We start from the raw sequence: 24738 nt of genomic DNA on the forward strand, positions 1-24738 counted from the left end.
ATAATCTTATGTTACTCATAATAATCAGTTTTCTTAATGTAGTTTATTAGTCTTTACTTGATATTCCTATGTACAATATAGACAATAAGTGCTTTAGACATTTCCTGGGAATACTATTGACCACTTCAACATGAAGCAACTAAAGTTAAACTGGCAAAAAAGCTAACTTTTTTTTTTTTACTAAGGGAAGGACACATGGTCACATGACCAGGTTAGTTCCCTGGTTTGGGTAAAGTCACTAAGTCCACAGCTGACAGAGGGTGAATTGTGCAGCAGAATCTGCAGCTCTGAAGACTCACGCATCACAGTCATTTACCATGGTCTCCAGATGACATGTTTGGGTGACTTCTCTGAGATGGGTGGTGATGTAGCAGGTGCTTTTCTGCACGCTGTGTGGCCTCTGTTGAAATATTGAATGACATTTTGGTTGGCGTGGCCCATTTTCTCAGAATATGATAGGTATTGTAAGGTCTCCTCCAGACACCGGTTGTAGCCTTGACTATAGTCTTGGAAAGGACTTTTTGCAGGGGTTGATGTTCCTATGTAAGAAGAAAAACAACATAAACTATCAGTAAAATTTATATTCACATAGATACAGAACATAGACTGCTATAATAACCTATAGAAGGGTATCATTAGGTTTCATTAAAATTACCTTGGTGCTTCCAGGTGACATCCCTGTGTGTCTACAGCAGAGGAGACCGTATGCCACTGATATCAGATAAAACTGGAAGCATCAGTAGTGGATGAATTAAAACTTCAATACTTTATTAAACATACACTAAAAAATAGGGGAGAAAAAAAAAAGAAAAAATTTGTGTGAATCCCTCAATGAACACATACACACAAACACGTACTTGGTCACTAAACGACCATAAGACACAAACTAAAACCACCACTAAGGTATGGCTTCACGTGTCTGGTGGGAGGACATAGGTTGTATTCAATAGTGACCAGCGTTATGTACATGCAAAACGCTATATGAAAGATGGTACCCTGTAGCTGATATATTTCCGGTGAAATTTGCTGTAGAGCAATCTATTAACAGGATGATGTCACGCTATAAGTAATGTAAATTTACCATCTCTATGTACAGCTAGACTATTCTCAGCTATAGGGAAGGGACCTGGACGCCCTATGTGGGTAACCATTTATTAACACCCCCACTGATATGTTGCTAGTCCCTATATCGCCCCTATGTACAACATTGGATAGTCTAAACTGACATACTGAACGGCTATCTGCCCTCTCAAAGGAACATTAGGATGCGCTGAGTCTGTACTCCAAACCCTATCATAACCTCTACGTTTCGCCAACAAAGGGTTCATCAGGAGATGGGTATAGTACAAAACAGACAAACACATAACGCTGTACGCCTCGGGTGGTGAGGCGACGGTATCGGCGCTAGGGTGGCCGTAATACGGCCGCCGATCTTTGAGGTTTAAATAGGAAAAAACATCCCTCCCCTGTGAGGCGGATCTAGCGGCATTGGGCGGGTGGGAGGACGGAAGGCGTGTCAAAAACTCTGTGCACGCCCGCCCTCACAACTCGCCCCTCTCCAAACCGCGATCCTGCGCTGAGTGTCAGCACACTCATACATGCAATGCAGGGGACTATCGGCGGTAGTATAGCGTGACATCATCCTGTTAATAGATTGTGCTACAGCAAATTTCACAGGAAATATATCAGCTACAGGGTACCATCTTTCATATAGCGTTTTACATGTACAGATAGCTGGTCACTATTGAATACAACCTATGTCCTCCCACCAGATACGTGAAGCCATACCTTAGTGGTGGGTTTGGATTGTGTCTTATGGTCGTTTAGTGACCAAGTACATGTTTCTGTGTATGTGTTCATTGAGGGATTCACACAATTTTTTTATTTTTTTTCTTCCCTATTTTTTAGTGTAAGTTTAATAAAGTATTGAAGTTTTAATTCATCCACAACGTTTCTCTTAGCTGTGACAATAATTAGGGTGCGAAACGTAAATTTGTCACTATGTATCAGTTTGTTTCAGGAAGCATCAGTAGCCATTATTTTTGGCACATCTGTAGAGGAGGTTTTGGCAGGAGCCTCCATCACAGAATCTGGAAAAAATAAAGGATAAAATACCGCTGCATGTAGCTATACAGTGATCCCTCAAGATATAATGGCCTCAAGATACTGTACAATATTTTCAACATACAATGGTCTTTTCTGACCCATCGTAAGTTGAAACTAGACTCAACATACAATGCCTCTGACTCAGATCCAACCAATCAAGGCCACTTCTCCGATATAATAGCTGTATTAGTTGCTAGTTAGCAGCCATTCCTGACTGTTATATGTAAGGACTTGTTTTATCTGTCTTAGTTATCTGCTTATTTTTCTTTAAATCTTCATTTTCTCTTATCTTGGATGACATTTTGGGGCCTTGGAACCGATTACTCAACTTACAATGGTTTCAACATATAATGGTCGTCCTGGAACCAATTAATATTGTAACTTGAGGGACCACTGTATTTTGTCTGGCAGAATGGCAGTAGTCATATCTAAGATTATGGTGATTGGGATCTGTCGGGCACTGACAATGTCTGACCTGGCATTTTCTATGCGAGAATAGTTACATAGTTACATAGTTAATATGGTTGAAAAAAGATATAAGTCCATCAAGTTCAACCAAGGTATAGATTGGGATGCAAATCCCAGATAGAAGTTAGACTCAGATTTCTACACATTTTCATAAACATTAATGTCATTTACTTTTAAGAATTCATCTAAACCCTTTTTAAAACTGTCCACTGTTCCTGCTGTGACCACGTCCCGAGGAAGTCTTTTCCACAGATTCACAGTTCTTACAGTAAAGAAGCTTTGACGCTTCTGGTGACTGAACATTGTCTTCTCCAGTCGGAGGCAGTGCCCCCTTATCTTTTGAGGGCATTTGACATGGAACAGTTTTTCACAGTATTTTTTGTATGGCCGATTTATATATTTGCGTAGGTTAATCATGTCCCCCCCCTTAGATGTCTCTTCTCAAGACTAAATACATGTAATTCTTTTAATCTTTCTTCATAACTAAGACCCTCCATGCCCCATATCAGTTTAGTCACTCTCCTCTGTACTTTTTCCAGCTCCAGGGCATCCTTTCTATGGACTGGTGCCCAGAACTGAACTGCATATTCCAGATGAGGCGGCGCCAACGCTTTGTAAACTGGTAGTATTACATCCCTGCCCCGCGAGTCCATGCCTCGTTTAATGCATGACAATATCCTGGTGGCCCTAGAAGCAGCTGATTGACATTGTATGCTGTTATTTAATCTACCATCTACATGGACACCCAAATCCATCTCTATAAGGATGACAGAATGTAAACTCCGATGTGAACCTTTCCTAAACCATTTTTTTAATAACTATGAGAACAGTGTACAGTAAATTCCTTTAATCCAACATTAGATAATCTGTAATATGAGATAGTCTAGGACCTATTATATTCTGTCATTGCTGTATTAGACACATGTGACTGTAGGATTAGCTTCAATATACAACGTATGAGGTGGAGTTTACCTGGACCTATTATTAACTTGTTTCACGGCAGTCTCTAAGGGGCCTTAGGCTGGGCTGCCTTTTTATGACAGTGGTCTCCCATGAGAGCTGACCTTCTGCTCTAAAGGCCCAAGTGCCAATCTGGGCCGTTTAAACCCTTAGATACTGCGGCCAATACTGACTGCTGCATCTATCGGCACCCTGCAAATTAGATTGCGGTGTGCAGATGTTTTCGCATGTCAGCCTAGGGACCTAATAGAAGCCCCGGGGCTGCCTGCAGTGTATTCCTAGCAGGATGTGCCTCTCTGGTGCAGCCTGCTAGTGACTGTCAGTATAGCACTGACAGTATAATACTGATTAATAAAAGTTAATCAGTAAGTTTTGTGTAACCCAAAATAGTGCCATTAAAAACTATAACCTGTCCCACAAAAAAAAAAGCCCCCATATAGCTAACTAATAAAAACGTTATAGCTCTTGGAACACAACAATGAAAAAAACTGCTTGGTCACTAAGACCCAAAACAGGCTGGACACTTAGGGGTTAAAAAAACCTGGAGTTTAATTTCTAGACAAATTTGTTTGGTTTAAAGATGCGCCAAGTTTGTGAAACAACGTATGATATTTGAAAAATGTGGAGCCAACGTAGACTCCTGAAACCGGACAACCTTCGGGATTCGCCTGCAATGAAGTGCTAGTAAGTACTTAGCTGACAGATCCCACACCACCACTGCGGTTCTCCCGGCCAGGATGTCCTTAACTGGCTGCAGATGGTGACGTCTTGTTGACAACACATGTCCGATGCAGCCAACCACTGGTCTCAGCAGTGCAACTGACGAGGTAGTTATTGGCTGCAGTGGTCACGTGTTGTCAATGTGACGTCACCTCTGCAGCTGGCTAAATAGAGTTCAGTAAGGAGAACCGAAGTGACAACGCGGGATGTTAGGGTAAGTACTTACCGATTCTTTATTGCAGGCAGATCCCAAGGGTTGTCCAGTTTCCTCCCGAAACCAGACAACCCTTTTAAGAAAAACTGACTTCAAATGGTATTCTCATGATAAATTCCCCCCTAACACATCTGTCTTGAGATGTTACTCCACTTTCTACAGCACCCCTTTACTGGAATACATTTTAAAAAGTGGTAGTGGGCTAACCATGCCCACTTTCCTACCCACTTTTCAAACCTAAAATGTGCAGTGTAAAAATGCAAAATGTTAAAATTTTATGTTGCAAACAAGCCCAAAAAGTTGAACATTCTTGAGTTCAGAGTGTGATAAATTCCCCCTATAGGATAATACTACAGTGTGTTGCACTTACTATTCACCAGCAGGTGGCGCTGCTTCAAATAGTTGACTGTCATCTCTAGTATGTCCGCTTTCTCAAGTTTGGAGTGAGGCTGATTGTTCTGAAATTCCTTCTCCAGCAGCAATCTGAGTTGTTTAATGCTGCTGTTTATTCTGTCCCGTCTCTGCTTTTCCACCACGGGTTTCCTCAATTGCTGAAAATTAAAACAAAATACATGAATTTCTGTATCCCCTGTATAGATTGCTAGCTCTTATGGACAGTACAATTTCAATGCACAATATTATAACGGTATGCACAATGTTAATTCCAGAAAGCCTTACATTGCAGAAAATAAGCCAGATACATACCCGAAGGGAACTTATGGACTTTTGACCACTGGTGCAGGACTCCACCGCAGCACTGGCAGGCGCCATTCTTAATGCACTGTACTGGCAGATATATCTTTGATTACTGATAACTCTGCTTGTGACAGATGTGAGCCCGTTCCCTATTTATAAGTGCATATCAGCAGCTGAATCTGTGAGTCCTCAGCCCTGTGAAGTTTCCCACACTCAGTAGCCAATCACAGCCCCCACCCCCCAAACAATACCAAGGGCTTCAATTACTAGATGCTAAATTAACTGGGGAACTGCCTCAGGATAACAACCCTCTGTTCAGCAGCAGGTGGAGTATGGGATGACAATGGGTCGGAGCTGGTAATGATACATTAGATTCTGGGAAAGGCTTGTGTGGCCTCAAGACACGTGCTTCCTCCTCTGGATCAAATATCTGACATTGGAGGGAAACTCAGAAGGAGATACTGTGCTGAGGCAGCCGTGCAACAATTGCCATAATTACCTGCAGCCTTTGTCTTATTAGCCGGTGATATGACAACATGGAATTGTAATAAGTAGGTCTCTAACCGGTATGTAATCTGGGGAACGCATCTATTGTCCCCACTTATCAGTTGTTTTTAGGCTGGTAAGGGGCTGACAGTAACGTCTGTCAATGGAATGACAGGCAAAAGACTGAGAATTATTGCTATAGAGTATAATAGAATTGTATCATGTCATGTCCAGTGATTGTAAATATAAAAACACATAAAAACATTTTAATAAGTTTTTTTTTTTTTTTATAGAATCAAACACCTACCTCGAAGTATCCCCTGCAGCGCACTCTATTTATTTTTTTATATAACCAGGGTTAGGGCGAGCACACAACACTTGTACCACAGTATTTGATGAAGTGCATAAAATTTTATTAAATCACAATCTAATTACACGTGTACAATATAAAATCACAATATGCATGCTTTATAAAATACAAATAAAATATTCAAAATAAAATCAATTATTGTATATATCCACACAAACAGAATTCTTGGGTGGGATGAGTCCCTGTATCCACAACACACTGCTGTGTGTATGTATCTGCACCTATGTGGATTACTGTGCAGTGGCTGAACTTCAATGTCCAATAATATGTGTGTCCATGGGAGTTGATATTACAGCTCCTAATTCCTGCACACTATTCCGGTGCTTGTATTAACTGCAAGTTCCAATCTGTGCAGTGCAATTTAGTCCAGCTACACTCCTGCTCATATGATATACCACTCCACAATACCGTTTGGCAGAGTATACGTAGTAGGATTATTTGTGCTGGTTTTTACCCCTCATATAAGGTTTTACAGATGGAGCCTTCTTACCTTCCTGTTGGTTTGTGTCCCGTAAGCCTCTTTGAGGCCATGCAGGTTGAAGGCGATACAAGGTGAAGGCGAGCGGCACAGGGCACTGCCGGCGTCTCGCTCCTACTTCCGATAGTCCTCTTACCCAAAATCTTGCGGGACTTGGAGCGTGATCTGTGTCCAGTCAATGAAAAGCCGTAGATGTACAGCGATTTACTCTGCGTCCTGTTTGTTCAAATGTTCCTCTATTTAGGTATTATTAGCATGGCCATGCATAAAGGTGCGGAGGTGCTTCTCCCACAGGTGTGTGGGCTGCACAGTATGATCCTGTAAGGTGTATTGACCGACAGGGATTAATACAGTGACCTAGGTGGTATCACACCAGGGAGCGCACCCTCTCTTTTTTTCTTTTATGTCCAGTGATCAGGTCCTGTTGGGAGGTGTAGTGTTCTATGTATAGAGTATAATAGAATTGTATTGTGTCATCTCCAGTAGTCGGTCATGTTGTAGTGTTTATGTTTAGAGTATAATAAAACTTTATTATGGCTATGTCCAGTGGTCGATTTATGTTGGAAGTGTAGTGCCCCAGAGGACCACTGCAAGGGGTTAACATTTGCTATTTGGGCTAATGTTATTCTAAGAGCTTAAAATGGTAGCACTCTTTAGTTTATTGTGCCCAACTTAGAAGGAGGAAGGCTGGAGGAGCAGAGAAGTGTAGGTCTAGCAACCTGAGAGTGAGTAGCTGCATGTTGCCTGCGCAGTGCGAGGCATACTCCAAAGAGCATCCACCTTTGTGCAGCGAGCCCAGGAGAAGAGAGCAGGGGAGCAGATGGGAGTGATAGTAGCAAGAATGGTGGTTGTAGTTGTTACTCACTCTGACTCTCCCCTGGGATGTGATGGGAAGGGTCAAGTTCAGGTACATTAGTTACAGTTCTCAGCAGGCATGGACTGGCAGTTGTTACACAAAGTGTCATTTTCATAGTTATCACAGGTTACATGGCTGCAGAGCAAAGTTAACAGGCCAAGATGTTTTGTTAAAGTACCTTTTTCTCACACTACACTTCTCTAGTTAGCATAAACATCCAGAAATAGGGGTGCAACACTTCTTATTTTCTCTATGGACCCCAACATCAAACTAAGCTCTGCATCTTTTTTACAGGTTGCCGTACTCACAATACTTGTCACCACAGATTTACTTTGCGGGATGTGGTATAGTGGACATAGCTAGATTATGCCTTTAGGTTTGTCCAGGGCCGGAAGCCTTTCACTTTCTGGACAATGTCTTCTATGGAGTCTATACCTCCACAACACTGGACTGCTTTTCAATGTTTTCTTTGTATATTTCTCCACTTTCATTGGTTTTAAGCTTTCTTGCTTGCTGGCTTTCTTCAGGGCTGTGCTTTGCTGCCTCCGCACACACTACACTGCACAGACATCCACTGTCTCTACACACTCAATTCTCTAAACACTCCCTATGGGTAGGGTGACAACAGCCACACCTAACAACGTGGCTACGACCTGTTAACTATTAACTGCTTTTTACAGGAAAATGCATAATTACATAATAAATCTCATTTTTATCTTTTGCGGTATCACACCATTGCACCGCTGCCATTATCTGGCCCTGCACCTTCCTTACTTCCTTCCTTCCTTGCACCCTGCCAATCGTTCACGATCAAGGGCACCCCGACTACCACCAGACGGGAGTCCCCAGAAGGCACATGGTGTGCACTAAGGGAAGAAAGGATGTATTCTCCATTCACTGCACGGCCCAGGGAGCAACCAACAGCAAAAGAAGTATAACCCACAGTGTGGTAACAAAATATGACCGACCAAAAGTATAACACCACAGATAAAATACCAATACATCCTTTATTACATCATAGAAGATAATAAGATAAAATAATTACATATAATGCAGCATGGACTCACAATATGCTAAGCCCTTCCACCTCTACTGCAAGTACAGCTCCCCACCACATAACCCCTGTAGCAGCATGATGCCAAGATACCCGGCCATAATTGAAATATGCTCCTAATCAATAATAGATAAATAATAATCAAGAAATTACCGCACAGACTCACAATAATATCCAGCCACCTATTGGTAATATCCCTGGTGGGAAGTTGATAATGAGAGTGATGCGATTACTGGAACAATTCAACAATGGTATGGGACCATTCAATTATACCATATGCATACCATAGTTTAGCATGCTAAATCACGCACATATAATACATAGCACATAGAGTAATCATCAAAAAGACAAAGGCATTGTGAGGTACAGACCCAGTGTAGGGGAAGCGTCGCAACCCCGATGTACGTTTGGCCCTGCTTCCTCCTGGGGTCCCAGGGATTGCAAGAGTGTAGAAAGCTATCATGAACCACTACTACCCCTATCTGTGCCACCACTACCACTCCTCACAGTTCTCCCCTGCAGTCAGAAGGTATAGGCTGCTATGTATAGAGTATAATCACAGATTTTGTGCCCATCCGTACAACAATCTAATTATTAATATTGTTCATTAATGTGATGTATATCTGAGGTGCATGTGACTTGATTGATGGTGAGAGTAATAAATCGTGCTGTATACAAGAAGGAGGCAAGAACACAATTGCCTAATTAGATTATCACTGAAGGCCTGGACTCCTGCCATTCATTCATGCCAGCTTTCAATGCTCTTGGGTTAAATCTATGACATCACTTCATTTACATATAAATATGTTATTTCAGAGGTTTAATTTGCTTAAGAGGGTACTGAAATCTATTTAGGATGTTTCAGTGGAGGAAGGGGGGATGGGGGGGGGGTTCAGCACCCATTATTTTTACTTTTATTTTGCAGTTTTAGGTTTTATCCTCTTTGGGGGCTATTGAGGCGAGGCAACTAATTGGCAAGGGCCCTAATGGTGGTGCATGAGCTTGTATGTGTCAGACTAGTATAAAACAGGTACAATAAGGATGGTTGACAAATGTTAGGTTGGTGGAATCTAATCGCTGGGGCCCCCATTGGTTTTTAGAATTGGAACCTCTTCACTTCCACCAAGATGTAATACTACCAGTTTACAAAGCGCTGGTGCGGCCTCATCTGGAATATGCAGTTCAGTTCTGGCCGGCACCAGTCCATAAAAAGGACTCACTGCAGCTGGGAAAAGTACAGAGGAGAGCGACTAAACTGATAAGGGGCATGGAGGGTCTTAGTTATGAAGAAAGATTAAGAATTACATTTATTTAGTCTTGAGAAGAGACGTCTAAGGGGGGACATGATTAACCTATACAAACATATAAATGGGCCATACAAAAAATACAGTGAAAAACTGTTCCATGTCAAATGCCCTCAAAAGACAAGGGGGCACTGCCTCCGACTGGAGAAGAAAAAGTTCAGTCTCCAGAAGCGTCAAAGCTTCTTTACTGTAAGAACTGTGAATCTGTGGAATAGACTTCCTCAGGATGTGGTCACAGCAGGAACAGTGGACAGTTTCAAAAAGGGTTTAGATGAATTCTTAAAAAGTAAACAACATTAATGTTTATAAAAATGTGTAGAAATCTGAGTCTAACTTCCATCTGAGATTTGCGTCCCCACCTATCCCTTGGTTAAACTTGATGGACTTATGTATTTTTTCAACCGTTTTAACTATGTAACTATGTGCACTCTAAATGAAATGTATGTTCAGATTTTACCTTTATCTTATTCAGCTTAATAGCTTTGTATCTGGGCCTCATGGCATTAAAGGTCACGGGCCCCTTACCACTTGGGGTACAGCAGTTAAAAATGTCAGGTAAAAACAGTGTCAGGTTTTTCATGGCCATTTTTCATCTGTGTAGGCATCCATTTCCTGACCTTCTAAGGCACTGTAGGAAGCATTGTACTTACTGGGGGCACTACCGGGGGCATTTTAACTACTGGAGCACTATAGGGGCATTATACAGTAACTATTGGGAGTACTATAGGACATAATATAACTGCTGGGGCCACTACATAGAGGCCTTAATACTACTGGGAATGCTACATGGTTGTATTATAATACTAGGGGCACTACAGAGAGGCCTTATTACTACTTAGGCCACAGGTGGGCACTGTAGGAAGCATTATACTTACTGGGGGCACTATAGGGGGCATTTTAACTCATGGGGCACAATAGGGGGTATTATAACTAGTGAGGCACTAAAGGGGGGCATTATGCAGTAACTACTGGGGGTACTATAAAGTGGCCTTGATACCACTGGGGGAAATACAGGGAGGTCTTATTAATACTAGGGCCACTACAGAGAGCTGTTATTAGTACTGGTGGTATAATCTCTGCTGTATAGTATTTGGAAGCATTGGGAGGCACAGCAGGCATAGCGTTAGGGGTAGCAGCAGGAAAACACGGTTGGGGCACCAGGGTGGGGCGGATGATAAAAAAAAGTGAGGAACCTAAGATATCTGTGTGACAAACTGCAGAGAAAAGACATGGCAGAAAGAAGTTGTCATGGGCCAAATGGAGAAGATGAGGAAAGACAACGTCTACATCAGAGAGATATCACCTATGAGGCACTGGATGTAATAGGCATGTAGTGCTGCACATTCCTGTATGTTTGGTAGTTTCTAACCAGCAAGTAAAATATGTTTTACTGCTAGTGCACGTGTGTATGGGACGTGGTTACTTCAAGAATTTGGCACATATGCATAAAGGCTTGGGCCCTAGATTATTGAGACTCTAGCAACGCCCCTGACATACCTCCTCCTTTATTTACGCAGGTGATAAGCCACAGACAGAGGTGTCTGGCAGCAGAATTTTCCCCTCTCACCATTGAAAAACCATGCGCACTCTGGTGACAGCTACCTAAGGCTACTTTCACACTCACGTTTTGGCTTTCTGTTTGTGAGATCCGTTCAGGGCTCTCACAAGCGGTCCAAAATCGATCAGTTTTGCCCTAATGCATTCTGAATGGAAAAGGATCCGCTTAGAATGCATCAGTTTGCCTCCGATCAGTCTCCATTCCTCTCTGGAGGCAGACACCAAAACGCTGCTTGCAGCGTTTTGCTGTCCGCTTGACGAAACTGAGCCAAACGGATCCGTCCTGGCACACAATGTAAGTCAATGGGGACAGATCAGTTTTCACTGACACAATCTGGCACAATAGAAAACGGATCTTTCAATGGAGGTTATGACGGATCTGTCTTGGCTATGTTACAGATAATACAAACTGATCTGTTCATGACGGATGCATGCAGTTGTATTATTGTAACGGATCCGTTTTTGCAGATCCATGACAGATCCGCCCAAAATGCGAATGTTAAAGTAGCCTAAACTCTAGTGAAGGTAATTTTCTTACCAGAGACTGCATTTGTGAGTTATCTCCTCCCTTCTGGTCCTCAGCTGTGTCATGTGACCAACACTCTGACTCTCCAAATAACACAGAATCTTGTGTGTGGACAGGAAGACAGTTTCTCTATGTATTCTTATGGGAGTCTCAATGTCAGTCTCATAGGAATGAATAGAGGAGTAACTGACTTCCTGTCCTATGTCGGTTGGTCACATGACACAGCTGAGGATCAGGTTATAACTTTAAGGGGTATCTTCTTCTTCCAAAAGTTTAAAAGTGAAGGTGGGAAACAAGTGGCGTCATACGTCTTTCCTGCCTTTGGTACCAAGACAGCTTGTTCCTCCCCTGACCAGGCAAATTTTTCCATAACTAGGACATATATTCAGTTGCGGCCCCAGCCCTGCGTCTAAATACCACACAAGGCACCCTCATTCTGGCATTAGGTGAATGATACAATCAGTCATCCAAACCCCCCAACCCCCCAACAGTTAAATATATTTCTAATAATTAAGCGGTTTACATCTCACACACTAGTTTATGACAGTTTTACTGGATGGTAAAAAAAATGTAATTTGATTTAACCTTGTATAGTCCATTTGTTCATGTAAATTCTTCTGCTGTGAGATCATCAGAACCATGTATAAGGGACCCAACCTCCAGATGGTCTACAGAGCAGAATCACAGCTTAACACCCAGTGAGGTCAGATCCCCCAGATAATGAATGGAGTGCGGCACACTTCTATTGTGCTCAGGCTGAATGCTTTCAACAGAAAACAGTGTGGGAAAATTGAGCAAACTCAAACTCCCACACCACTGACAAGAAGCATGTCTGAGCAGCGGCTGCCCCTGTGGGCTGACACCTGCCTGGCATCGCAGCTCCCAGCTAGTGCATTCTACGTATAGGTCCAGTCAAGTGAGACAAAATGTCATCGAATTTCAGAGAAACGAAGCACATCGAGTGCCCAGGACAGCGCAATTTTGGCTTCCAACACTTCCATGACTGTCTACATAACTTTTCATTACAGTTCATTACTATAGGAATGTGACTGTAAAGTCACATTGTGCTATTTGCAAACCCATTGCTACAGATCTTACAATCGTGTGACATTACTACAGCCAAAGGTGCCAAATGTCAACCCAACTTGTCTTTACCTTTGAGGTGCCCTTTTTTACCATTGCAAGAAGTTATAAAGTCTTATATTTTAGCCTAAAATTACCATTCTGAATTAATCTTTAAGACAGAGGAAATATCTAGAAGTGGGGGAGAATTCTAGATGGAAGGAACAATGGCCGCTGCAATAAATTAACTGTTCCCAGAGTGTTGAGTGTTAAATGGCCATTACGTTTCCCAGTCACTGACTGCAAATGAATGAGATTAAATGATGAATTCCAGTCCTGTGAGAATTACATACAGGACCACCCAGTCCGGCTGGGGACTCTTTTCATGCAGGAATGTGATGAAGTCAGCCAGATACTAAATGATTTCATTATATTATAGTTCAGAAAGTCTATGTTGAATAAACATGCACCCCCACCATCCCAAAAATACCCAACTCACCATTGTCTACTCCATCACACCACTGGGGAAATAGTTGGTTGTGATTATTTGCTATTGCAAAATGCTGAAAAATAAAAAAAATCAGACCGACATTTTAATGTCCATACTATGGACAAGGCCTCAAAAACTACTTACCCTCCCCCGGGCTCTGAAGATCTACTGAAAGATCACCTAAGGCTCAATGGTAATCTAAGCTCGGATTGTCAAAACTGTGGGTGATGAGGGTCCTGGTGTTTTGGTCGTAATGGGGATGTCAAAGGTGTTTTCCAATAATCAAAATGTATAACCTACCCACAGAATAAGTGATGGTGGAGTCAACCCACTGGAGCCTCCACCAATCACAAGAACAGGGGTCCCATGTCCCCCCATCTGAATGGATCAGTGTTTGAGCATGTGCACTGCTGCCTATTCAAAGCCTATACAATTGCCAAATATAGCCAAGTATTGCAGGGGCGGACACAGACAGCTGAGGGCCCCTACCTACTGGGCCCCTGAGCAACTACACTCACACTTCTGGTATGCCCACTCCTGGAGTACTATACTCAGCTATTTTAGGTAGTAGCTTAGAATCTGAAGGGAATTACAGTGTACGCTGTTGACTGCCATGGGGAGGACGGCAGGACCCCCATTATTGTGATCAGGTGGTCCCAGTGGTCAGACACCCACCAACCAGACACTTGTCATCTATCCTGTGCAAAGGTGATACATTTTAATGTTTGGCTATAATACAATGGCTTTAGCTAGGCTTTACCAGGGCAAAGACTTATCAAAACTTGTGTAAAGGAAAACTGACTTAGTTGCCTGTAGCGACCAATCAGATTCCTGCTTTCACTTTCAAAAGGTGGTCTGAAAAATGAAAGGTGGAATCTGATTTGTTGCTTTGTCGCGATAGCTTTGTATCTAAACACCGTGGCAGAGTGGGTTGTTGGCGCTCCCCCTGGCATGTATCCTATTAGCTTACCCTCTCCAGTTATACGCCTGCATGTGACAGGCCACTTCCCACCGTTTTTTTGGTGCAAATTTTGGAGCTTTTCAGCCTCCAAATCAGCTCCAAAAAACACCTCAAAACAACCTCCCATTAATTTCAATGGGAAGCAGCACTTGCTTTTTTCCACGTGGAAAATAGAAGCCACCAGCCCTATCTTGGGGCGGAATTCGCACTAAATCTCCTATTGAATTGAATGGGAAGAATCAAGAAACAGCTCTGTGGGTGTCCATGTGTTTTTTGCATGTTTTTTGGTGCAGATCTGTGCCAAAAAACCACAAGCTGAAAAAGCAGTTTTAGGGCTCGTTCACATGAACGTGTGAAGCCCGTGCCCCTGCTGTGGATCGCAAATTGCGGTTTGCAATGCACGGGCACCATCTGTGGGGCAGGCGCATGGGGATCGCAGGCCAGTCCGCGTTCCTTCCGCTCCACAAAAAGATAGAGCAAGTTCTATCCGTAGTGCTTCCGTAGTGTTCCGTTCTGTTCTTCCGTTCCGCATCTCCGGATTTGCGGACCCTTTGATATGAATGGGGCCGCATCTGTGATAGCCACGGAATGGCCACGGAACGGTGCCCGTGTATTGCGGATCCGCAAAAGCGGTCCGCAAAATGGCAACGGGCATCACACGTTCATGTGAACGAGCCCTTATACTGAACATCCATTGGTTAAAAGAAAAAAAAAGTTTTCAAAAACTGAGAAATGAGAGATGGTTTCTGGCCATGCATGCAAAGGAAATGTTAAACATTTTTAATCAGTGTTTCTGGCTTAAAGAATATAAAAATGAAATAGAAATAAAAAAAAATAAAAAAAATTGCCTCTCCGGAAGACTTTTTTAAATGAAAACTTGATTATGTCCCTATTTGTTAGTTAAATGTGCTTCTGGAAAAGTGAATACCTTGTTGCAAACTGAAGTTGTATGAGCCCTCAGCAGGATTCCATTCACTGACAGCAAGCAAAGAAACAAAGCATATTAGAAATGTTGCTGATTTTCTTTCTTTATGATGAAGCTCTAACTCTTGCTCTGTGTTAGCTGACAAATGGCCGTTGATAAATCGTGCGGCAGAGAATACGATGAGGTAATACTTTGCGCTTTGTCCCCCTGTAAAGGGATCAGGGACAGTTCCCAGAAATGGAATGTGTCACTTACTATTAAATTGTGCTTAGCTTGTGAGAAGGGTCACATTTACTGCGTGTTTTCGGCAGTCCTTTCCCACATTGAGGCCTTTCATGAGATGGGTGACCCTGTCTCCAGCTGTTGCTTTGTAGAGCCGCACAGTTCAGTCAGACACACGTCTATTGTTCACCGAGACCCCGATCTGTGGGAAATTTTTACAAATTCATTGAGGGGAACATTTACATTGTGGTGACAGAAACAGAAACTCTCTCAGGAGACCGTGGCCACAGTTTTCCCCTCCAAACCCAGCAACGTCCTGTATTGTCCGTCATTTTATCACTTATTTTTAGCTAGTTAGTTTATATATATATATGAAAACAGGCAATATTTGGTGGCCAGATGTGATATAAATTTAGCAGCAGGATGTAAAATATTTAAATTGTGGCTCCAAATTTTAAAAGATATGGCCACTTCTGAGGTGTTTTATCCATTTTGATGTCACCACAGACCCCACGAGGGTCACCTGATGTGTTGTCATTATGAACGTTATGTCAGCGAACACCTAGGGGTAGCAAAAGCGGAAGTGGGGAATTAGATGGGATGGGTAGCAGAAAAAAAAAATTGTATTACACCTTGCCCATTCAAAAAAAAAAAGAGCAACCATGCAATACAGCTGCTCCCAATTTGGCTCATGGAATGGGGTCTCGAGCACTACGTATGAACCCCATGTGCTCACCAGAATTGTCAGGAGGGATTTGTGAGACTGTGTAAAAGTGAAACTGATTTAGTTGCCCCTAGCAACCAATCACAGCACAGCTTTCATTTCATAGTCTGCTCTTGAAAAATTAAAGCTGTGCTGTGATTGGTTGCCATGGGCAACTAAAAGAGATTTTCATTTAAGTATGGGGCAACAAAGAAAGTTTCTCTTGGGGGCTGTTCACATTATTTGATTAGATGACAGTCTGCACCATTTTTAGCCCACAAACAAAACGCTAGCGCCATGTTTTTGTAGATCCTATAAATGTAATGCACAGCTATGCGTCATTTTCTGCAAATCTTCCCTTAAATATCATTATATTGTGTGAATTGACAAATCTGGTTTATAAGAAATATGATGCACAAAACCGGACTAGCAGGGAACTGTTTTGTCAGTGATGGTCTATGTAAGTCTGGGTTCACATCATGTTTTATGCCTCCATTTGACATACAGTACAGACCAAAAGTTTGGACACACCTTCTGATTCAAAGAGTTTTCTTTATTTTTATGACTATGAAAATTGTAGATTCATACTGAAGGCATCAAAACTATGAATTAACACATGTGGAATTATATACATAACAAACAAGTGGGAAACAACTGAAAATATGTCATATTCTAGGTTCTTCAAAGTAGCCACCTATTGCTTTGATTACTGCTTTGCACACTCTTGGCATTCTCTTGATGAGCTTCAAGAGGTAGTCCCCTGAAATGGTTTTCACTTCACAGGTGTGCCCTGTCAGGTTTAATAAGTGGGATTTCTTGCCTTATAAATGGGGTTGGGACCATCAGTTGCGTTGAGGAGAAGTCAGGTGGATACACAGCTGATAGTCCTACTGAATAGACTGTTAGAATTGGTATTATGGCAAGAAAAAAGCAGCTAAGTAAAGAAAAACGAGTGGCCATCATTACTTTAAGAAATGAAGGTCAGTCAGTCAGCCGAAAAATTGGGAAAACTTTGAAAGTAAGGGCTATTTGACCATGAAGGAGAGTGATGGGGTGCTGCGCCAGATGACCTGGCCTCCACAGTCACCGGACCTGAACCCAATCGAGATGGTTTGGGGTGAGCTGGACCGCAGAGTGAAGGCAAAAGGGCCAAAAGGGCTAAGCATCTCTGGGAACTCCTTCAAGACTGTTGGAAGACCATTTCAGGTGACTACCTATTGAAGCTCATCAAGAGAATGCCAAGAGTGTGCAAAGCAGTAATCAAAGCAAAAGGTGGCTACTTTGAAGAACCTAGAATATGACATATTTTCAGTTGTTTCACACTTGTTTGTTATGTATATAATTCCACATGTGTTAATTCATAGTTTTGATGCCTTCATAGTAATGAAAATAAAGAAAACTCTTTGAATGAGAAGGTGTGTCCAAACTTTTGGTCTGTACTGTATGCGTTACAAAAAAAAAGGATACAAGAACGCAGCACACCACGTTCTTGTATCCTGCAGAGTCCATTAAAAAAAGTATACGGTTTTTCTTTTTACAATGGTAAAAAAAGTATACTTTTTTTTTTTCAATGGAACTCTATGGTGAACGGATGCCACTGTATGGCATCAGTCTAACGCCTAGTTCACACGAACGTATGGCTTTTATAGTTTTTTGCGGTCTGTTTTTCACGGATCCGTTGTTCCGTTTTTGAGTTCCGTTGTGTTTCCGTTTCCATTCCGTTTTTCTGTATGGCATATACAGTATACAGTAATTACATAGAAAAAATTGGACTGGACATAACATTTTCAATAGATGGTTCTGCAAAAACGGAACGGATACGGAAGACATACGGATGCATTTCCGTATGTGTTCCTTTTTTTTTGCGGACCCATTGACTTGAATGGAGCCATGGAACGTGATTTGTGGGCAATAATAGGACATGTTCTATATTTCAACGGAACGGAAAAACGGAAATACGGAAACGGAATGCTTACGGAACACATTCCTTTTTTAATGCGGAACCATTGAAATGAATGGTTCCGTATACGGAACACAAAAAAACGGCCCGTACACTCGCAAAAAAAATGTTCGTGTGAACTAGGCCTAAGGCCCCTTTCACACGAGCGTGACGGATTAGATCCGGATGCGTTCAGGATGCGTTTAGTGAAACTCGCACCGTTTTGCAAGCAAGTTCAGTCAGTTTTGTCTGCAATTGCGTTCGGTTGTTCAGTTTTTTCCGCGTAAATGTAATGCGTTTTGATGTGTTTTTCATGCGCGTGATAAAAAACTGAAGGTTTGCAAACAACATCTCCTAGCAACCATCAGTGAAAAAACGCATTGCATTTGCTTCCGGATGCAATGCGTTTTTCACTGAAGCGCCATTCACTTCTATGGGGCAAGGGCTGCTTGAAAAACACAGAATATAGAACATGCTGCGTTTTTCGCGCAATGCAGAACTGATGCGTGAAAAAACCCTCATGCACACAGACCCATTGAAAGGAATGCGTCAGGATTCAGTGCAGGTGCTATGCGTTCACGTCACGCATTGCACCCGCTCAAAAACTTGCTCGTGTGAAAGGGACCTAAGGCATCCGTTTAACGTATATATTTTTTTTGTATACGTTAAACGGATGGGAAAAACGTGATGTGAACCCAGCCTTATATTAATGCAGGGCCACCAAAGTTTCATGGTTGCCAAAAGCTGATTTCCATATCAAAAGCAGCTCTGAGGTCTAATTCTCCTGTGATGATCCCCTCTTTAGGGTGGTATATGAATACTGTCCTGTGGAGACAATACACAAAATGGAGAATAACTCGTTTTGAATGTTAATAAATGGACAGCAAAATGTATTTGCATTTCAATGACAGAAACTGCCTGTACAGGATCTGCTTACTGTATGTCTATCAGTACGGACTGACTGCACCCCAACAGTTTTGTATAGGAGAAGACAAGGGTTCGGCAACCTAGATTCTAACCTGGAGATTCTAAGGGTCTTCTGGGTCTATGACAAGCGATATCATTTAGCACAAGATGTGTACTGCAGCTTTTATACTGATATCATTATGTGATCGGTGGGGGTCCAACATCCAGGACCCCCACGATCAGCTGTTTATGAAAGCACTGCAGCCTTCTCACAGCTTTCCCTAGGCCAGTGACGATACGTTCATTGGTCACGTGGCCTAGAAGCAGCTCATCCCCATAGTAAATGGAGCTGAATGTGATAACACGACAAGCACAGCCCCTATATACAATGTACTGTGCTGTGCTTGGTAAGCATGGAAAAGGCCAAGGTGCTACTGCGAGCTCCGGTGCCTTCTCAAACACCTGATCAGCAGAGGTCCCGGGTGTCAGACCCCCACCGATCAGATTCTGATCTATCCTAAGGAATTCTAAGATCTTGGAAAACCCTTTAAGGGCCGCTACGCACATGTTCACTAAAAGTAGGCCATATAAACTTTTTTTTCTGCACCACATTCAGTATTTATGGCATTTAATATGGGATATTTATATTTTTTTTTAATTACTATGTCAGGACCATTTTTCTGGTGTTTTATTCCTTAAAGTGATGTCAAAACCCCCGGAAAAAAAACTTGACACAATTGACGTCCTGCATTTTTAAACAAGCGGCAGAACCCCCCCCCCAAAATAAATAAATATCCACCTAATTTGTAAAAATGCCAGTAGAAAAAGAATATTTTGAGTCCTTTGTTTGCTTTTTTCCCACAGACTTTGAACAGATATCTGGAGCTGGATGTTTTTACAGCAAAAATCGACACTAAAACCACACTGGTGGAAAAAACGTAAAAGGGCAAAAAAAAACAAACAGCCTAATGAAGAAGTATGGTACGTAAAAAGGTTGTCCCATGGCAGGAATATGACCACTGGGGTCCTCTATATTGGGTCCATTCACACGTCCTTAGTGTATTGCGGATCCGCAATACACCCGGCCGGCACCCCCCATAGAACTGCCTATTCTTGTCCGCAATTGCAGACAAGAATAGGACATGTTTTATTTTTTTTGCGGGGCCGCGCTCCGGAAATGCAGAAGCGGAGAGCACATAGTGTGCTCTCCGCATCCATTTCTGCCCTATTGAGGATGAATGGGTCTGCATCCACTCCCGTTATTGCGGAACGGATGCGGACCCATTTGTGGATGTGTGAATGGACCCTACCAACATGAGGACTCGTGCAAACAATTGACACACTGCAGGTCACTGTCTGCATGGGAAAATAAGTGCAAAGTATACGTGAGAAATGTGCAATCTCATTCACTTTGCTGGTACTGTATTATACAGCGATTTTTCTGCATGAAAATCTATGTTCAAAAACCACATGTAATCCACAATGTAGCCTAATGCCTCTTTCACATTTCTGTTTTTCACTGACGTGTGCCGCCCGCATTTTCCACGGACAGCACACGTACCATGGGTCAGTAAAAAATCACAGAGACATGCACTACTGACACATGCACCTTAGACACAACACGGATTGCATTCGTGTTGCGTCTTTTTTTCACTGAAGACTGGAGATCCATTGGAAATTAATTTTCAGCTGAGCAGTGTCCATGGATGACACACGGAGAGTAAAAACAGACACAGTTCAAAAAAACGGACACACGGACCAAACACTGATTCTTTGTGGACATCTTCACGCATTAAACACAGCCGCTTTTTCTTAAGGATGTCAAACTGACACGGAAATGTGAATGAGGTCTTACAGTGCACCTGTCACTTGTAGGGTTGATCCTGCTGTTTACAATGATACCTGAATAGTGAAAATCAGTTGCTGTGTTTCTGAAGAAAAAACCTAATTGACATAAAGAATAAGTCTTTTTTGGGGGGAACACGGATTTTCACAAGACAGGTGTCATTTTATTCTGCAGGATCAAATGTTTAATGAGGTTCATCCTGCTGATTATGGGTATTTTTTTTTTTTTTTATACGGCATCTACTTCTCTATACAGGAAAACACTTATTAGATGACATCCAGACCATGTCCCGAAACAGTGATATCACTAATACTATAAAGGGGGTCCTATGTATGAAGAGACCTGTATTATAAAGGTCACGTAATAGTGGCTCTAAAGCTTCAAGTTACCCACTGCCCTAAATCTATACCACTGCCCCTAAAACCCATGGCTGGTGCAGAAAGGTAGGCCTCCACACGTGGCAGATTTTGAGGCAGAAAATTCAGCGTAAAACTGAGCCCTAAAACTGAGAAGAATTTCTGCACCCCGCCTCAGTTACCGCCCTTTGCAAAGCATTTTTCATATTGCAGATTCCTATACTCCACAGTTAAAACAATAAAAATCCTTTAACCCAAGAAAACAACATATTCTGGATTATTAGACATATTTTTAAAGGGACACAAAATCTGATGCTATTTCTTGGTGTTGAAGAATTTGACATTCCACATTATACTGCAGCGCTATGTCGGATTATCATACTTTCTGGATCATCAGATTTGTTATTAGATGCATTTATTGCGACTGAGGTTTTTTTTGCATGTTCACTTCCAGGTTCCTCCATGAGCCAACAATTAAAGGCACACTTCCTGGCATTGATGTTGGGGGTTGTTATTCACAGGCACATGTCAGGCTCACTTCCTAGACTGCACTGAGACAGATGCATGTAGAATGTGAGAGACGGCACAGTGCATCCATGAGATCAAAGGACAGAGTCAGCTATGCCGTGAATTATGACGTAAAGAGCCTAGGAGCACCCCTATAGAATCTATACTGTACAAACATAGACATTAGGGATGACTATATCTGCTGTCCTTACTGTCAGACATTGGGAGTCCCATGTGGGACTTTCACTTACATGCCATCACAAGACTTGCTTGCCAAGATCACTGCTTGGGGGTCAGGAATAGGGATGAGCGAACTTGTGGTTTCAAGTTCGGCGTACAAGGTTCGGGTTCAGGTTATCTAAGAATTCCGTTATGGATTCCGCTACCACGGACCATAAGTTACTCAAACACAAGTTTGCTCATCCCTATTCCGGAACAATCAGATTTATATCCAGAAGGTAAAACCTGTACATACCTAATATATATCACAGCTGAGAGTTTGCTACAATGTATCCAGTCTAGATAATCTTCGGTTAGCTCAACAGCCTGGACTGATGCTTTTAGGGCTCATGCACACGGCTGTAGCGGTTTTTGCAGTCTGCATTTTGTAGGACGGAAACATCTGACCCCGTAATAGAACAGTCCTACCCTTGACCGTAATGTGGACAAGATTAGAAAATGTTCTATGTTTTTTCGGGTGCCGTGGAACAGACATACGGATGCGGACAACACACTGTGTGCTGTCCGCATCTTTTGCGGCCCCACTGGAGCGAATCCGACCCACAAAAAATGTGGGTCGAATGGGAACAAAAACTTAGCACTCATGTACATGGCCGTTGCGCGGCTGTGTCCGTATTGCGGCCCGCAAACAGCGGGTCTGCAATATTCGGGCTCTGGCCATTTGTGCATCGTATGTAGATGGTGTGGAATGAAGGCACGGTAACACTACGGTGTGCTTCCGTGGGGTTTCTCTCCGTGACTCCGGACTCCAATTTTTTGTGGTGCGGATGGATCACAGACCCATTTAAGTTAAATGGGTCTGCATCCATCTGCGGAAACCGCACGGATGTTGCCCGTGCATTGGGGGCCGCAAATTGCAGTCCACTGATGCACAGAACGGCCATGTGCATGGGCCCTTAACCTGCACTAATTTCTTGTGTCCCACACCTATGTGTTTAGCTGACGTAGAATAGTATACCCTGAGCTGTGAGAAGTATTGGGTCCGTTGGGCTTTCTAGTCTTGAAATGAAAAAATGGGAAAAAAATGCTCCCATTTACTGTCAATAAGCAGAGATCTTCAAAAAGATAATGAACTGAAACACAAAGTGTGTTAAAAACTTGTCTTTTTTCCTTAGAAGGCTGCCCTATCTACTTATTGATCTGTAAATCAATAACCATTCCACCAAAATGATCCCATCAATGCCCTGAGCAATATGTCATTACGGCAGATAGCATCTTGGTGCAGGTCTTTCCCACACTCCGGCTCACAGCTTGCCCCCAGCAGCCTCTATTATCTCCTGTATTGGAGGCTCCAGATGGACACACGTCTATTGTCCCCGCTGCTGTGTGATTGGAGGCTGAGTGTGGGAACCTCTTGTAAGTCTGCTCTCCACACGTTATTACTCAGGGAGAGGAGTATATAGAGGGGAGGCTGCTCACTAGTAGTCAGACAGCTCCTGCCTCACACAGCACAAGTCTGCAGACCCCCAGACACTGCACCATGGCTCCATGCAGTGTGAGGACCCTTGATCATCAGGCTGGTGGCCAACTCAGAAAGGTAAGAGCCCCCTGTAGTGACAGCGCCACCCCCATATCTCTGACCTGTTATTACACATCTCCTCCTAGTCTTATAATACACAGGCTGCTGTAATACTCCTATATAGGACTGGAGAGCGGACGTGACCACTGGATACTGGAGGACTGGATTAAAGATATATTATTGTTTTCTATAGCTGAGGAAACCGGTGATCGAGAAGATGAGGAGAGACCGGATTAACAGCAGCATTGAGCAGCTGCACATCTTACTGGAGAAGGAGTTCCAGAGACATCAGCTCCCCTCCAAACCTGAGAAAGCCGATATCCTGGAGATGACGGTCACCTTCCTGCAGCGCCACATGGCGGAGAGAAGTAAGTGTCCTGTCCCGGCCCTTCACACCCCTCATATGTTTCTTACTGAGAGCAGATTGCAGCAGGTGATGGACGCTGTCACTGACATGTATGTCTCTCCTGTTCTAGATGTCACAGCCTCCAGCCAGGCCCAGAGAGAAGGCTTCTCCACCTGCGTCCAGGACTCCATCACCTTCCTATCCCAGCACAAACAGACCGAGCTCCAGATCCAGCTGCTGCAGAACCTCCCTGGGGCTCACACTATGACATACGGGGCTGTATCTCCTCCTGTATCCTCCATCCACCAGACCCCCAGCAAACACAGCCCCCTGGACAGCAGCAAAGCCTTGTGGAGACCCTGGTAGTGACTGGATCCTCTGGTGTGGACTGATCTCAGAGCTATGTACCCCCGTATACCTGAGAGCTGGAGATGGGGTGGATTCTGCCTCTCACTAATGTCTCATCATGAGATGGAGAAGAAGTTCATTCTGGACATGGTGTAATTACTACGGGATTTACTAGTCCTTCATATTATCTGCTGTCTGCTGCAGCTCTCCTGTATGGACTTGGTTCTATATTGTTATAGGAGTCGTTGTCTTCTATGAAGAAGATGTCCTAGTCCTATATGGACACATTCTATGAATATTCCCAGTGATACAATGTATCAGGTTATATGTAGTGTGTACTGGCTGTATACAGAGGGGAGTAGTGTATGTATATATCAGACCTCCAGTGCAAAGCATTGCAGAATAATGGAGGTGAGACCTCCGGCCTGATATATACAGTAGATACTATGTATCATACAGTACTGTACAGCAGATTATATGTAGTGTGTACTGGCTGTATACAGAGGGGAGTAGTGTATGTATATATCAGACCTCCAGTGCAAAGCATTGTAGAATAATGGAGGTGAGACCTCC

General features: G+C 42.9%; 2 protein-coding genes across 2 annotated transcripts; one reads left to right on the top strand and one right to left on the bottom strand.

Annotated features, from left to right (window-relative positions):
- Nucleotides 1–280: 280 nt before the first annotated feature.
- LOC120998900 (transcription factor HES-5-like) lies at nt 281–5273 on the bottom strand. The gene is made up of 3 exons (XM_040429782.1): nt 5174–5273; nt 4839–5019; nt 281–539 (listed from the first exon to the last, which is right to left on the bottom strand). Exons 1-3 carry the CDS (start codon nt 5237–5239, stop codon nt 313–315), a joined length of 474 nt encoding a protein of 157 aa, XP_040285716.1. The 5' UTR covers nt 5240–5273; the 3' UTR covers nt 281–312.
- Nucleotides 5274–23369: 18096 nt separating this feature from the next.
- Nucleotides 23370–24738, top strand: LOC120998909 (transcription factor HES-5-like). Its single transcript, XM_040429791.1, has 3 exons — nt 23370–23489; nt 23665–23839; nt 23948–24738. Exons 1-3 carry the CDS (start codon nt 23433–23435, stop codon nt 24181–24183), a joined length of 468 nt encoding a protein of 155 aa, XP_040285725.1. The 5' UTR covers nt 23370–23432; the 3' UTR covers nt 24184–24738.

Source organism: Bufo bufo, chromosome 1 (assembly GCF_905171765.1).
Source record: "Bufo bufo chromosome 1, aBufBuf1.1, whole genome shotgun sequence".
Lineage (NCBI taxonomy): Eukaryota > Metazoa > Chordata > Amphibia > Anura > Bufonidae > Bufo > Bufo bufo.